The following is a 16,970-nucleotide window of genomic DNA, read 5'->3' as shown; positions in this document are numbered from 1 at the left end:
GAAGTCAATTTTTCAGTTGTTTAATGTGAAAAAGAGTGATTTGTTTAAGTGTCTGAGAGGGAAAGATATATTTATTCAGACCTCTGAAACTAGAATAGAAGAGAATCACTGTAATGCACAGGAAACGTGCTCTTGAAATGAACTGAGAAATGCTCTCTGAGCGAAATACTCTAATATCCCTGAGTGTGTTCAGTTTCAGTGGATCAAATCTTTCCCATCTCTGCATCCAAGCTATTTGGCAGTGATCAGATGATCAGAGCTCAAGGAAGTGATTGGAGAGTGAGCTCGCTGCAGCTGCAATGTAGGCTGTTTTCAGGGACAAGGAGCCACTGTTTTCAAACATAGCATCAACATAGAAGTTATTTTGTGGGCTCCAGGATGCAGCGATGGGCTGCACTGCCAGCATTGTTCTGCTTCAGGCTTTTCGTTCTGTGGTCCAGAGGAGCTGTCCACACATTTGTAGACGACGCCAGGAGGAACCATCCCATGAAATTTTGCCTCTGGAAAGTGATGATGAAATGAGTAGACCCAGAACCCTCATCATAATGGTATGGTATCTGTGGCAAAGCAGCCTCCGTTGATTAAACTGTTATTATAGAAATGAGGTTGCCATTCGAGGTTTGGGTTTGCAGCTTTAGATAAATGTGTGACCTAGAGTTTACTATTGTGCTTTCCTGTTTGGGGAAAATCTTTCAAAATTGTTTCATGTATTATTCAGAGAACTGGTTTTCTTTGTCTTAGATCTGTCATGAAAATGTGCAGTTTATTGGTCTATGAGAAACTGTCTTCTGCCTAACATTTTGTATGCTGTTATTAACTTTTGTGCAGAAAGAGAAAATTTTGAAGTCTTGTTTAATTAAGTGGATTTTATTTTATAACTCAAATTTGAAAGTAGAGCCCCAGATAGATATTTTTATATCACATGTAACCCATCAAGTTGTGTAAATGTTGGTAGTTAGATCTCTAACTTCAAAGTATTTGAGGCCTTTATTTCCGATGCTGCTATGGAAATGCCTTTCCAAAATGCTTAACTTACGCATAAAATCAGAATGAAGTTTTTGAGAATTTTGTGGAATGCATGGTGTTTTAATTAGAAAGCTGTTTCTTGCCACTTGTCAAATTACATTTTTGTCTGTGCTTTAATTATAATAGTGTTACTCCTTCTTTGTGTGTCTGTTTGATCAGCAAGAATAAAGTAGAGGTTAGTCTTTCCTTACTTTAGGTTCGGGGAGAGATTTGCCTCGTCACTGAAATCCAATGTTGGGATGGAAGTGGTGTGCTAAAGTCTCCAAAATTGGGGAGGCGTTGAAGTCTGCGTGGTTTCAGTACAATCGACTTTTTTCTCTTAGATTTCAATGCTCAGATATCAAGGATGCAGTAAATAATGAATGATAAATACCTGTTACACTAAAAGTTTTTAAATGAAAGTCATTTGGCTTGGGCTGTGCCTTTGAGTGACAGAATACTAAGCTATAACATTCTATGCCAGTTTTTCCAACAAATCAATATCTGGTTTTCGAAAGGGCAATACTGTTCTTCAACTGTTGGGCTATGATGATCTCTAAGAGGAAACACTTAGTGGAATTATTTTCATACTCATTTTCCCATAAGTTTTCACAAATTAAATTTAAAAGGATTTGACACATTTGTGCTCCAAGTTTAACTCTTAATGGCAGTAACACATTCTATAGCTATGTGTATGACTCATGCCAGCTCAGTCATTAAAACAGTCAGTTTTCCTAATTTTACTAATTAGATTATAAAATTTTGCAGCTAGAAATTTTCCCCCAAAACTGTATTTCAAAGTAATTGAGAAATAATAAATTCACTTAATGACAATGCCCTGTTTTTTTCAAAGATCCTTTTAATTCATATGATACCTTTACTGACATTAAATGAGGTGATGATGGATTTATTGATGAGGAAAACAGGTTCAGAAAGATTGAATACCTTGTTTATATCACACAGCTGCAAATGCCAGAGCCTCAAGTCACACTTAGATCAATAATTCCAAAAGCCAATATACTTTTTCACTCTGCTCATGTCTCTAAGGAAATAATGATAAAACTGAGAAGAGTGAATTTTTATGAGAAGTCTGATGGAAATGTTGGACCACTCAGAGTAAAATATGCTCATAGAAAGTTATTGTGCCACTTGAAAGTTTCCTCTGGGCCACTTGAAACTTCACACATTCCACAACTATTTGTTGCCGATGCACTGTGGGCCAACCACTGTTCTAGATACTTGGAATCCACCAATGAACAAACCCATCAAAGATCCCTGCCCTAAGTTGCAAAACTTTACTGTGATTGTATATTTTGCAGATCTCATTATGGAATTACTATATTAGGGTTATGATGCTTAGTGTCCTAATTTAAGTCAATGAAACGATTTCCTATTTTCCAAGATGGTGGTTTGAAACCTTGAATGTGTTTCAAAATCACCTAGGAGTTCTTTATTTTTTAAAATTTTTATTGGAGTATAGTTGATTTACAATGTTGTATTCGTTTCAGGTGTACAGCAAAGTGAATCTGTTATACATATACCTATTTGCACTCTTTTTAAGATTCTTTTCCCATATAGGACATTATGGAGTATTGAGTAGAGTTCCCTGTGCTATACAGTAGGTCCTTATTAGTTATCTATTTTATATATAGTAGTTTGTATATGTCAATCCCAATCTTCCAGTTTATCCTTCCCCACCCTTACCCACTGGTAACCATAAGTTTGTTTTCTGCAGGTTCTGTGACTGTATTTCTGTTTTGTAGAGAAGTTCATTTGTACCCTTGTTTTTAGATTCCACATATAAGCAACATCACATGACATTTGCCTTTGTCTGACTTACTTCACTCAGTATGACAATCTCTAGGTCCATCCAGGAGTTCTTATTTATACTAATCCTTGGGCTCCTGGCCCCAATGACTCTACATAAGAATGTCTGGAGTGGAGCTGAGGAATCTGCACTGTTAGCAAACACCCCCTGAGTGTTTCTGAGAATCTCAGATTCTGAGATTCCAATGGAGGAGCATGGTGGATGACGCTCTGAGAAACGGCGCTCTGGAAACCGATCATCTAAACCCCCCACCTTGCATCCTCCTTTAACCTGATATGCTAATCGCCTTCTCACTCTGGCTACAAGCTTCTGAGCAAACTGATTTTTCATTCTCTTACTTTCCCATCAACCACTAGTCACCAAATTTCGCATATTGATCGTGTGTGGGTGTGTGTGTAAGAACACAGACTCTAGAGCCAGAGACTCTAGGTTGCAATCCTGAATTCATCCCTTATCGGCTGTGTGACCTTCTGCATACTTTGTAACTACTCTGTGCTCTTTTCCTCCTCTGTAAGGTGGAGGTAATAGTTCCCTCAGCCCAGAGCTGTTGTGAGGGTTTAATGAGGTAAGGATGTTCAGTGCCTGGAATTGTGTCTAGATATGTTATTAAGATTATCAAGAAGGATCGGGGTCATACTAACTGAAAAAGTGACATTTGAGGGAAAGACCTGAAGGAGGTGAGGAATGAGTCGGAACTGGCTCGGGCAGAAGGACCAGCCAGGGTGAAAGTCCCTGATACGGGAAGAAGCTTGCGGTGTTTGAGGACCAGTGAGGAGGCCAATGTGGCTGAGCGAGCCAAGGAGAAGGCAGTAGAAGGACGTCATGGAGGGAACAGGGGACAGGTCATGTGAGGCTTGGCAGGCCATCACGAAGACTTGGGCTTTTTCTGAGAGTGAGAAGGGACGCCATTGGAGGGAGCAGGCACAGAAGTTAGGAGTGTGGGCTGTGGAGCCAGAATGTCAAGGTTTGAGTCCTGTGTCTGCCCTTCACTAGCTGTGTGGTCTTGACTTGTCCTAAGTGCACCTTCATTTCTTCACTGATGAAACGCAGAGAGTCACAGGACCTACCGTGTAGGGCTATTGTGAGAATTCAGTTACTACTTGTAAAGAGCTTAGAACAGTGCCTAGTGGGTAGTAAGTGCTGTGTTAACTGTAGGTTTGTTCATTTGGATGGCCTTGAGCAGGGCAGTAACAGGATCTATGGCTGCCAGGGGTCCAGGGTGGAAGCAGGGAGACCATTAGTCAGGAAGCTATTGCAATGATCCCAGCTAAAGACGCGGATGGTAGTTGCTGAGGTTGTGAGAAGTGGGTCGGTTCGGATATATTTTAAAAGTAGGACCAGTAGAGTTTGCTTACAAATTGAACACAAAGAGTGAGAGAAAGGGAGGAATGAGGGATGAATGTATGGTATTTTGGTTTTGTTTTTTTTGTTTGTTTTTTTTTTGGCCTGCACAACCAGAGGACTGAGTTGCCATTCAGAAGGGGAAGCCTGCAGGGGAAGATTTGGCAAGCTACTCTAAGTTCACTGTAAGACATGTTAAGTTTGAAATGCCTGTGAGGTCTATACATGGAGGTTTCAAATAGGAAATTGGATATATAGCTCAGAGTCCCAAAGAAGAGTCTACAGAGATATAATGCTTGGCACTGCATAAATACCAATTAATCATTGATGAATGAATACATGATCTCTCCTCTAATTTCCTATAATACTTATAGTGTGTCAATCCATTTGTAGTTAATCATATCTTTAGCTATTTCATTGAACTTGTTTATTTACCTTATTATTCATATCTTTTTTATCCCACTGGTAGGTGGAAAACCCCATGTAGGCAGGAACTAAGTTGGCTTTATACCCCAGTGGTGGCCAGCACCATTGCTTTTATTAAAGACTAAAAGTTCAGTATCATCAATGATTTGAAATCTTTAAACAACTGACACCAACTTGAAAAGTTCAACTGTTAAAGCTGCCTTCCTAACTCTTCATTGAAATGTCCAGGAATAAGTTAAGAATGAGGACAGCTACTACAATAAATACAAGGGTTTGAATGTTCTGCAAAAGGCTTTTGCACTCAAGTCATCATTATATCAAAGAATCACATTGCTGAGTCCAGGTCCTGAGTCTTCATATAGAGATCAGCTTTGGGCTGGCACTGATTATAGTTTGGCTGCATAGTCCAAAGTGGAGACACTTGGTACACATCAAAATAAATCACTGTAGGCCCTTGGCCTTTGCAAGGGACACGTGAATCCTACCATCTGAGACTATTACAATGCCTATTAAAATGCAGCCAAATTTAACTGGGAAAAAATGAGGAAATTCCTTCAAAGCTCTAGTTTGTCTCTTCAAAAATTTTTGCTCTAACGGGAGAATTAACAGAAACCTTTGCATGAATTAGTTTTTCTTACCTCCTTTATAGCATATTTTGTTGAAGGCCTCAGACACTAATTTAATTTATGGAGATCTGCTGTTTTCTGGGGAATGTCTATAATTTCTGATGTAATTTACTAATCACCAACCCTGGAAGTTGGCTTCCATTTTAAGGCCTATTTCCTCTTCCCCTCCCTGCCCCCCCACCCCAAGAGCATTTATCCATTTATATGATGCAGGGTAGAGATAAAATAGAAGGAGTACAAGAAGCAAGTGCTAGGCAGGCTGCTGGTCTCTCTCACTATGTGACCAACTCCCAAGCACAATTTTAGGATCTTAAAAGTGAAATGTCTTTAAAATCCATGAGCATTTGGGGGTGTCTCTGAAATAGTAGAAACCGTGATATTTACATTTGTGAATGCCAGTGCAGATAGCATGCGAAACGTGGCATTGTCTTTAAATTTGGTTGAAGACAGAGGAAAATAAAAATAGCCTAACTTGTAGTGAGTCGGGGAGGTGAACTCTCTTCTGTGAGTCAAGGATGTGCACTTATAGGATAAACATTTCAGAGCCAGGGAACTTCAAGTACTGCTGAAGATCTGCATTACAAGTCATCCTTTGGTGGTTGCCAGGTCCAGGGCTCTGATGAACTATGGTATATGGGTCCAGTCCCACCCACAGTCTGTTTTTGTATGCCCTGTGAACTCAGAATGGTTTCCACAACTTTTAATTTTTGTAAAACAAAACAAAAAAGGAAGAAAATGAAGACCACTATGCAACAGAGACCATATATGGCCCCAAAACCTAAAATATTTACAATCTGGCCTTTTACAGGGAAAGTTTGCCAGCCCCACTCTGGTGAACGATGTGGGCTCAACCAAAATGGAAACTTCTCTCTTTTTTTTTTTTTTAACTTATTTGTTAGGTGTAAAGGAACTTGGGTTTTTCCTGGGCACCTTTGGTTCACCTGAGGGTCTGAGAATGGTCGTGATTCAATGATGAATCTTAGATTTGGAGTCAGAAGACCCAGTGTCTGAGTCTCAAGCCATCACTTAAAAGCCCATATGACCCAGACAGGCTGATTCATTTGTCTGGGTTTGTGAAATGGGGACTACTCTCTATTCTGTCTGTTAGAAGCATCAGAATGTTTATTTTTATGGAATCACTTTGTAAATTAGTGAGCATTATACAAGGACAAAATCTTGCAGCTAGGGAGCTAACTTTACAGTACCAGAGATGCACTGTAGGTCACTGTCCCAGTGAGAGTTCATTATCCATTGGGTGACTCATCAGTGATGTGGGAGGTAGTTTCCACTAGGGTTTTACTGTATTTGCTCCGTGTCTACCCCAAAAGGGTGGTATAGTGAGTGTGGCCAGAAGACCACCAGGGAAGCACTTGATTAGCATTTTGATCTTCAATAAATCTCCACATCTGTGTCCCCTCATGTAGAATAGACATAATAGTCCTTCCTTCCTGGTCAAGTTCTTTGAAAACCTAAGATAAGGAAGGAAGCTAAATGAAGGACGTCAATTATTTATGAAACTAATGATGCCATCTCTTTGGAACACACATTTGTTTACATTTATGTCCTATGAATCAAATCAGGACCAGAGAGAAATATACTATGGGAGCTCCTTCAAAGGAAATAAAATAATCTCTTCTTACTCTACAATAAATATTCTAATTTAATAAAACTTTATCATCACCAAAGGGATTTTAACATGTTTTGCCCAGTTTCTGCTTTATGCATGTGGAGGAAACAACTTCCAAACATTCTCAATCCTGAGTAAATGTTCTTATTTCATTTTAGTGAGTTTGAATTTTGGATATACTAATGTAAGATTCCCCAGAGAAAGGAAGCTTGTGAAATGGAGACTGATTTGAAATGGTTTGCCATAGATAGATGGGTGTAATGTGGAACTTAAAAGCACAGGGCATCTTTGGCAGTTATTTTTCCTTGGGCACTGAATTTGCCCTGAATCTCAAAGCCACAGAAAATGGATAAATGAATTGAATGGCTTCTCCATGGATATAAGAATTAATTGAATGTGACTGAGGCTTAGTAGTTAGCAACACAAATCTTTGAGGCAAAGCCATACTAGATTCAAATTACATCTGGTATCATCTTGTCCAAATAATCTGGCAACTTTCTAGTTCTCCAAATAACACATATTTAGAAATGATAAGGAACAAAGACAAAATATTCAAAATCTAAAATGTTTAAAATTTAAAACCACCACAGTGATAATGAAAAGCAGAAAATCAGGTATACAGGAGTAGAAACTTATACCAAAAACAATTAGCAAATTCAACTATAGATAGATATAAATAGATATTTATATTATCGATAAAAATATATATTATAAGGACATGTAGAAGGTTATGCTTTTAGTGGGTACAACTGTTTGAGGGGAGACCATAATGTGAAGATTAAAAAACAATTTATTACAAGTAGAAACACACAGTTATATGGCTAGAAAAAGTCAAGACTCAACAAACAAGTGGTAACAAAAAGTCCCTTAACTTTTTAAAATAATCAAATATAGAAAAACCCTGGTTATGCTTGTTTCGTTTTTGTTTGTGTCTTTGCCTTCTAGAAGAGTAGATTTAAAACTTATCCCCAAGTTCCAGGTTTCAATACAGTGAAATCTTGTGCAAACTGAGTAATACAGTTGAGGATAAAAAGGCATCTTTTGGCAAAACAAGTACAAATAGAGTATTTTTGTCATGCTTCAACAAATTTCTTCGGGATAGTTCTTTTATTCTCTCATATTTTATTCTCATGGAGCTGATTTACTCAGGGGCTAAAATCTAGGAGTTTTGAAATTCATTTCCCATAATCTGCTTTATTCTGCTGGAATACATTTTATTCTCTAAGACCATGTCCAACAAATTGAACACATGTCAAATGAATTTGGATTGTTAATTATCTAAACATCAGAAATTCAGTAGACAACAGAGGGACAACTACACCTTACCTTTGACAGGCACAGATGGCAAAGGCCAGCCACTGACCTGCTTTCATGGCACTTACAGTTTGATGGCAGAGACAGAAAGGACTCAAACAAATGTAAAATTGTAATCGTGATAAGTGTTTCAAATGAGAGTTACATTCTACCTTAAGACTATACCCTTTGAGCATCCAACCTCATCCACACAAGCAAGGAAGGCTCCCTCTAAGGAAGTGACAGGGGAGCCGAAACCTGGAGAGTGAGTAGAGGGAGGAGTGCCATGTGCCAGTCCTAACTTTTATTTTGTTGCCATGGGTTAAGAACCCTTGGTTCATGGACCTATTCCATCTTCAAAGTCAGCAGTATAGTGTCGTCAAACATCTCTCTGACTCTGACCCCTGACTCTCCTACCTCCCTGTTTCACTTACAGAGGACCCTTTTGGATTACACTGGTCCCACTTGGAAAATCCAGGATACTCTCCCCTTCTCTAGGTTGGCTGATTGGCAACCTTAGTTCCATCTGCAGCTTACTTCCCCCTTGCCATGTAAATAACATATTCACAGGTTCTGGGGCTTAGGATATGGACAACTTTGGAGGGCTGTTATCTGTCTACTGAGATATTTCATGGAGTTATTTTAAAGTTCAATTAGTGAATACAAATAAAGGATCTATTATGTACCCGGAACTTAGAAAGACCTCATTAAGTTTTAGCGATTATGATTGCTTCCATTGTCTTGTTGAAACTAAGAGAGGTTCACAAATTTAATATACTTTAAAGAGTTATTTTAGGAAAAAGAATTGAACTGCTAAAAGGAAACTTAATTTGTGCTTCATAGAATGTGAAGAAATGGAAATTCAAGGTTAGTGTATTTACAGGAGCACTGTAATAGTTACTGAATAGATTATTCAAAGAGCACCTACGTTTATTAGAGATTCTCTTCTGTGTTATCCATCAGTTGCCACTTTTCTAAAATTTAACTTTTAGTTTCTTTTTGTTTTCCTTTTATCATTTATAAAAGAATACTTCATCTTTCCAGTTCTCCAAATTATGCCAAAGTTAGAAATAAGGAACAAAGAAAAAACATACAAAGTCTTAAAAAGAAATGTTTAGAATTTAAAACTTCCACAATAATAAAATAGAAAATCAGGTGAGAGAGAGAAAAAAAAAGATAATACATTTTAAGTTCAGTAAGGACAATTGAAGTTATTAACTTAGCGATGAAGAATAGACTGCATCTTATCATTTTAAAGCTATTTCAGTGTTTCCTGATGTGAGCAGATTTTTTTTTTATTACAGGTCTATAACCATTAAGAAACTTAAGAATGCAAAACTATGGAATCTAGGTTCTTCAACAAATTGGTACTCAGTAAAAGGTTTGATGAATGAATGAATGAATGTAAGCCATATCTTACAGGTCATGAAAGTTATAAAAGTAGGAATCTGTGAGGTGAAAACAAAATATGGGTTCATTTGTTAAATTATCAGCATCCCTGCCATCCATTGGTCCCTGTGTTGTCAGTGGCCTTCTTGGCTCTCGTGCACTTTATGAGAACAGACTGACTATCCCACAGAATATCTCCAAATTCTATTTCGTGAGTCAGAGGAAGTAAGGATGGAAATCGCGTCCACGGAAGAACGGCTCTCGAGTGAGCACGTCCAGCTATTTGTCAAGCACTTTGCTAAGAACTTTGCAGTTATCTTTTCTTATTGCCACAACAACTACTGGAGGAAATTATTTTTATTCCCATATCATTAAGGAAGAAATTAAAGCATATAGAGCAGCTCTGCCCACCTGAAATACAGCAAGCCATGTAATTTAAAATTTTCTAGAAGCCATATTTTAAGAAGTAAAAACAAAAAGATGAAATTAATAATATATTTTATTTAACCCAGTATATCCAAACTCTTATTTTTTTATTTTTTATTTTTTTGCGGTACGCAGGCCTCTCACTACTGTGGCCTCTCCCGCTGTGGAGCACAGGCTCAGGACGCACAGGCTCAGCAGCCATCGCTCACGGACCCAGCCACTCCGCAGCATGTGGGATCTTCCCGGACCGGGGCACGAACCCGCGTTCCCTGCATCGACAGGCGGACTCTCAACCACTGCGCCACCAGGGAAGCTCCAAACTCTTATCATTTTGGCATATAATCAATATACAATTTTTAATGAGATAGTTTACCTTCTTGTTTTTATCCCAAGTTTTCAAAATCCAGTGTGTATTTATACTTATCACACATTCCAATTGGAATATTAAATATTTATCACAAATACTTGTGCAGTATTTAGATTTCATAAAATTTACATTTGAAAGAGTAAATTCACATAGCCAAGTTGTTTCAAAACTAGTCAAAGTTTTCCACTAACTGGCTAGAGTACCAGTTTTTAAAGTTAAACCAAAATTAATTAAGATGAACTCAAATTAAAAATTCAGTTCCTCATTCACACTAGCTACATTTCAATAGCCACATATGGCTAGTGGCTGCTGCAGTGGATGGTGTGGGTATACCTAGTGGTTACTGAACTTGCCCAGGGTCACGCATCTGGTAGGGACCTGGACTGGCATTTGAACCCGGAGCGGTTGCTTGTAGCCACGGTGCCACACTGCCTCTCCCTTGCCACACCAGGGAGTGGTGAGAAGCATGAGGCTCGGCCCGCCTTCACCAGTGCGTTCTCTATTGCTTTCCCATGGGCGTTTGTTTCTCTGAATTAAGTAAAACTAAATAACAAAAAATAGGGCATTTAATTTCTTTAAAGTGTATAGGGACGGCTTCCCTGGTGGCGCAGTGGTTGAGAATCTGCCTGCCAATGCAGGGACCACGGGTTCAAGCCCTGGTCTGGGAAGATCCCACATGCCGCGGAGCAACTGGGCCCGTGAGCCACAACTACTGAGCCTGCGCGCCTGGAGCCTCTGCTCCGCAACAAGAGAGGCCGCGATAGTGAGAGGCCCGCACACTGCAGTGAAGAGTGGCCCCCGCTTGCCACGACTAGAGAAAGCCCTCGCACAGAAACCAAGACCCAACACAGCCAAAAATAAATTAAAAAAATTAAAAAGTGTATAGGGAGGGGCAGGGGAGGCCAGACTATCTATTAATAGGAAGATTTGGGGTGAAGTAAAAGTTTGTCATTTTTCACCTGTCTCTAGAAAATTTTTCTAAGGTGCGTAAATATTGTTATCAGATTGGCAAATGAGTCAAAATAAATTTAAAAATTAATTCATTTGTTAATTAATTAAAAATGTAAAAGCTACCCAGGCTAGAGATGAAGTCGGGGGCAACCCCAGTGTGGCCCTTATCAAACCCGTAACTGCCACCTTCCCTGCGACCCAGAAACACCACTTCCCCCTTCCACTCCACCCTCCTCCCTCACTCCACCCTCCTCCCTTCTCTGGCTCTTGTGCAGCCACACCCACCCCATCGATTCACCCCCTTTCTCTCCACTCCTGCAGCCTGAGCGGGCCCACGTTCCCCACCGCACCCTCCTGCCTTCTGTCTCTGTTAACTCAGGGACTCAGGTCTCTGCCATGGCATTCTTCTGCTGTGTCCAGCGTGGCCAGCTGCTTGGTACTTTTCTTAAAAATTCAGAGTTTTCCATGTAGATTATATAAAATAATAACATGTTATGAATAGGGGATCATAGAATTCAGCTGCCTCATTTGAAAAATGAAACCCAGAGCCAGAAAGACAAATTGACATATCTGTAGGTTTCATGAGAGTTGGTGGCAGAACAATGACCTTTGCCCAGGTCTCAAAATGATGAGACTCTCACTCTTTTAAACTACATACTCTTTCTTTCTCAATCCAGAGATAATGGGCCAGAGTAGGTGCACAGTTTTAGTTCAACCACATAAATGCTAACTGTAAAATAGTAATAACATCAGTAGCATAGCAAATTATATCCAGTCTCTGGTTATTTTAGAAGAAAAAATTCATATAGGGATGGAAACCAATTTTGTCATTCGGTAGATAAGGGACTCTTACACCAAACTATTCTCTTGACTTTTCTTGAAGGATTAAACACAAAGAAAATGAGTTCCAGTTACTGTGTAGAATAAACCAGTAAGATGAGCAGATGCTGCAGAGATACAGCATCTTTTCATCTTATGGTGTTCGGTCTCAGGGGTCCCACAGCAGGGAGAGCAAAGAAAAAAAAAAAAAGGCAAATCACTTTCTTGTAATCTCTTCAGATTGAATAGTTTACAGAGTTCCACTTGGAGAAGTGTATCTCTCCTACCTTGCCGAACTCTGAATCCCAAAATGCTGTGCTGTACCAGAAAGAATTATATAATGACAAAACATGGGATTTGATGTCAGACTTGTGCCCTTTGAAAAGTATCAGACTATGGGAGAATTCTTTGCATTCTTTAAATCTCAGTATCCCGATTTGCAGCGCAGTAATGATTCTTCATAGTGCTGTTGACTATCTGAATGAAAATTGAGGAAAAGCACTTAGCACAGTGCTTCTGTTCCCTGTTCCTGAAGAGAATGTGCCTCTTTTGCATCTGTGAAACGAGGAAAATATCTCCTGCCCACCTGCGTCATAATTGAAGTAACGACTTCTGTAAGTTAAACATACACTGTTTACGATTTTGTGTTAATTCCAAGGGAGATATTTTGGTATGCCTGACTGTTCATTTTTCCACCAGATAAGGCAACTAGAATGTTAAGAGACTTAGCAAGTAAACAAGAGTTATTCAAAAAGGGGACTCAGTGGAAAAGCCAGTGAACCAAATGACATTCCCCAAATGAAAGCCATCGGAAGAAATAAGTGGACCAAAAGCTAGAGATCAGGATCAAGGACAAAGAGATGTAGTCAGGGAAGAGGCTCACTGAGCAGGGAGCGAAATGAAGTGTGAAATGACTTTTCCTCTCTCAAATCAAAGTGGTCCTGAGGATGTTAAAGGGTCCTTTCGTAAGGTTTGCTTAAAACCAGTCTGCTCGGGCTTCCCTGGTGGCGCAGTGGTTGAGAGTCCGCCTGCCAATGCAGGGAACGTGGGTTTGTGCCCCGGTCCGGGAAGATCCCACATGCTGCTCTCCTAGTTTTTTTTTTTTTTTCTCTTAAAGATATCTGTTCTTTCATAAAGCTGCCATATTTCATCCCAGTTTTGCCCATGCTGTTGAAAAAGAATACTGATGGGTTTTCAGTTAATCTTTCAGTTAAAGATTGTGTGTGTATCCATGCTGTTCCTTTAGCTCTGAAAGTTGAGTGGAGCATGGCAGATCTGTAACTGATGGAACTGGCATAGAATCACATCTTCAGGGTCTGATGTGATAGCCATTGGAGGCTTTCGTTTTGACTGACAGGCAAATGAACCAATGAACATTTCTAGAAATGCTGTCTCCATGAACAGCCATGTAGTATTCATTTGCAAAGATATGGGGAATAAAGAGTTTGATGGCAAATACATCTTTTTTTGCACAGCTAAAACAAAAAGAAATTTTGAACCATACCTGAGCTTACCACAAAGCAGTAAGCACCATTGGAATCACTTAAGTTTTCCTTCGGAAGCTTTTTAGATCTGTTATCAGAGAAAGTGTATTTCACTACAGATGTGGTTAAGGTCATTAAGGATCTTCAACACTTTAGATTACTTACGTAAAGATGGAGATTGAAAAAAGAAACAGGATTGTGGGGTTCTAGTATCACTAAGTAAATTTTAAAGTATTGGAAGAAGCCTGTTGCCTCAATTTGGGAGGACTGCTACTTTGACAAACAGATGCACGTTGTGAAAACTCCCTTGGCAAAAGCAGAGAGCCCAGTCTCAAGCTGAGAACACAGAGAAGTAAAGAAATCATGGCTGAACAGCTTTGCCTGACGTTTTGCAGTGGACACTGTGCTTCTCTGAAGGTGTTACTGTGTGGACTTGGCAAACCATACTTTCATTTTACCCTCCCAACCTTCTGCCCCTATTTGGTTGAAGTTTGTACGGGTAGATCTGTGTGCTTGTGTGTGTCTGTGGCTCTGTTTGTTTTGCAGTCGAAGAAACTTTCCAACCTTGTGTTGTCTTTAAGCATTCAGCCTCATTATATCCATATATGCACAGTTAATTTACAGGTCTGTATCCATGTAGCTATACAGACTGATATGGATTCAACTATGATAGTACATCCATTAGCCTGATACACAGAGTTTTAAACGGAGCCTGGTGTGTGTGGAAAATGTAATCTACTACCTTATTTAGCCACTTAGGACTGAATCAGTTATTTCAGAACCTTGTGAGGATAAAGCCAATGAGGACAAAATTTTTGAGATACAGTTCATAAATCTTAGCTGATATTCTCATTTCATCTCTTACCTTTTAGCAATAAATGTCGACTTATCACTGTTTTACAAAGAATGCTAAATATGCAATGTCAAATAGATTAAAAGAAGTAATGTGCTGAGGGCCACATAGGCAGTGGAAAATTGAGACCAGGGGCCAATCGGCTGTAGGATGATGTAGCTGAGACCTGATTCACACCATCTACGGCGCAGGGAAGGGCTTACTGAGCCCCAGAACCTGCCCCACCCTAGATTATTTTGTGCTTAGACTCATATTCCTTGTGGTTTAACGAATCCAAAGTTTAAACTATTCTTAGCTCTTAGAGGATATTTTCTGACTCTCCTCTTTAAATACCACATGGGAATTATTTCAGTCAGTAAAACAAGACGTATCATTTTCTGTTAGCTTTGTCCTCGCCATTTCTGTTTCTCACAGGCTCGATTTCCCAGTCAATGCTCCCTTTACGTGCCTGATCATGGTCGTAATTTAACATTGTTTTACTTTCCTGGAGGTAATCTGTCTCCACATGCCAAGGTACAGATTTAGATGAATCCATTCAAAGTCAGCTAGTGATTCCTCTTTAGATGTTTCCCCAAAATATATAATGATCGTGATGAGAAAAATACAGTTGCAAAAGAGTAAAAACCAAGACAGAATAACGCCTATCAGTTTTTCTCTTCTATATATTTTTTAAATTGTAAAAGAAGTATATACCACGTGAACAATGTAAATAACGAATATCGGTATAAAATGAAACTGAAAATATTTGAGAGATTTTATTCAAACTTCTTACACACATTCCCACATTCCTCTCACATCCCTACAAATAATCATTATTAACACCTACATATATGTAGTTTTCGTTTTGTACAAAATTAATATGACTTTTAGTAGATGGCTCACCAAGAGATCTATTTAATCACAAAGGTAAACATGATCATAACCCAGGACGTGTGGACACGGAGCCAGTTTTTGGTTTAATTTCTTACTGTAATTTGGTAAGGGGGCCTGTGATAGTCACTGATATAACCTACTTTCTGTCATAGTCACCAAATAAAATGATAACTTTAGATACTTGATTATAAAATAATACTTTAGGTATATCCTACCCATTGCCAGGGCACTGGGCAAACCCTGAAATCTTTACTTATTATGTAGGTCATCAAGCCATTCCTCATACTGGATAAGACGAAAAGATAGATGAAACTTTATCTGTTTGATCCTGGCGTATTCTGTGCCCAGTGAATGGGGTCGTTTCACGAGCTCTTACTTTTTTTAGCACCTTCACTATTTTAGACCTAAGGGGTTCCCAAAGGTGTGTGTAATTCCCTCCTCTTTAATTTCAATGGTTAAATGTGAGTCTCTATTGTTTTACCTGAATATCTCCTTACGATGAAATGTTTAACTCTATAACCATGAGTTAGCTGGCATTGAAGAGTTTAATCCATGTTTGTTCACAGCCTCAATAAAATATAATTGGCCATAAACCCAGCAAGTATTAAGGTCCCTTTCCAAAGAAGCTTGCTCTATAGCCCATTATACTCTTTATGACACTTAGAATTCTTCTGCATCTTTGGAATGAGGGTCCTTCTGCTTTGTCTCAGGAATGCTGTTTGACAACCACAGGTGATCAATTTCACAATTCACCTATCAGAGGCAGTGGTAGTCTTAGTGACCTCCAGAAGGAGGAAATAAATACTTAAGACTTCTAGAAAATAGGAATAAATAAAACCTTTCCTTTTTGTTGCCCTGGAAATTACATCAGGGAACTTACAGTTGCAGAAAAGTAGAAATGCAGTCTTATATAAATCTTAACAGACTGTGTGATAGTTTTGTGTATTCAAAATAGCCACTGGATGGACCTAGAGATTGTCATACTGAGTGAAATAAGTCAGACAAAGAAAGACAAATATCATATGACGTTGCTTATGTGTGGAATCTAAGAAAATGGTACAAATTACCCTATTTACAAAACAGAAGGAGTCACAGATGTAGAAAACAAACTTATGGTTACCAAGGGGGAAAAGCGGGATGGGGGGTAAATTGGGAGATTGGGATTGACATATACACACTACTATATATAAAATAGATAACTAATAAGGACCTGCTGTATAGCACAGGGAATTCTACTCTGTACTCTGTAAGGACCTATATGGGAATAGAATCTAAAAAAGAGTGGATATATGTATATGTATAACTGATTCACTTTGCTGTGCAGCAGAAACTAACACAACATTGTAAATCAACTATACGCCAATAAAAATTAATTAAAAAAAATAAATCAGGAGAATCATCTCTGAAAAAAAAATAGCATGTGTTACATCATTCTAGTGCAAAGAGGCCATGATTTTCAGAGTAGCCTGTGTTATATCCTAATGCAAAGAAGCTATGCTTTTTATCAAATAGTGTTCTCTTTCTAAAATAAGCATAAGGTATAGAGCTAGAGCCATGACTGGGGCACCATCCATCTATTTTTTCCTAGCAGCCCACCTGATTTTTTGGTATTAAGAATAGGCAGGCCCTTCAGAAATATCTTTTGAAAGAATCTGGAGGGAA

The 16,970-nt window shown here is 38.9% G+C and overlaps 1 protein-coding gene across 1 annotated transcript in view; it reads left to right on the top strand.

Annotated features, from left to right (window-relative positions):
• The first annotated feature begins 373 nt into the window (after window positions 1-373).
• Window positions 374-16,970, top strand: part of DOCK10 (dedicator of cytokinesis 10) — a 212,025-nt gene continuing 195,428 nt past the window's right edge. The window contains 1 exon segment of the mRNA XM_007467990.1: window positions 374-548. Within this exon segment, the coding sequence (XP_007468052.1) occupies window positions 387-548 (162 nt within the window). The 5' untranslated portion in view covers window positions 374-386.

Source organism: Lipotes vexillifer, unplaced genomic scaffold, assembly GCF_000442215.2.
Source record: "Lipotes vexillifer unplaced genomic scaffold, Lipotes_vexillifer_v1.1 scaffold907, whole genome shotgun sequence".
Lineage (NCBI taxonomy): Eukaryota > Metazoa > Chordata > Mammalia > Artiodactyla > Lipotidae > Lipotes > Lipotes vexillifer.
Note: the sequence above shows the minus strand (reverse complement) of the source record. Positions and strands in the feature narration are given on the sequence as shown.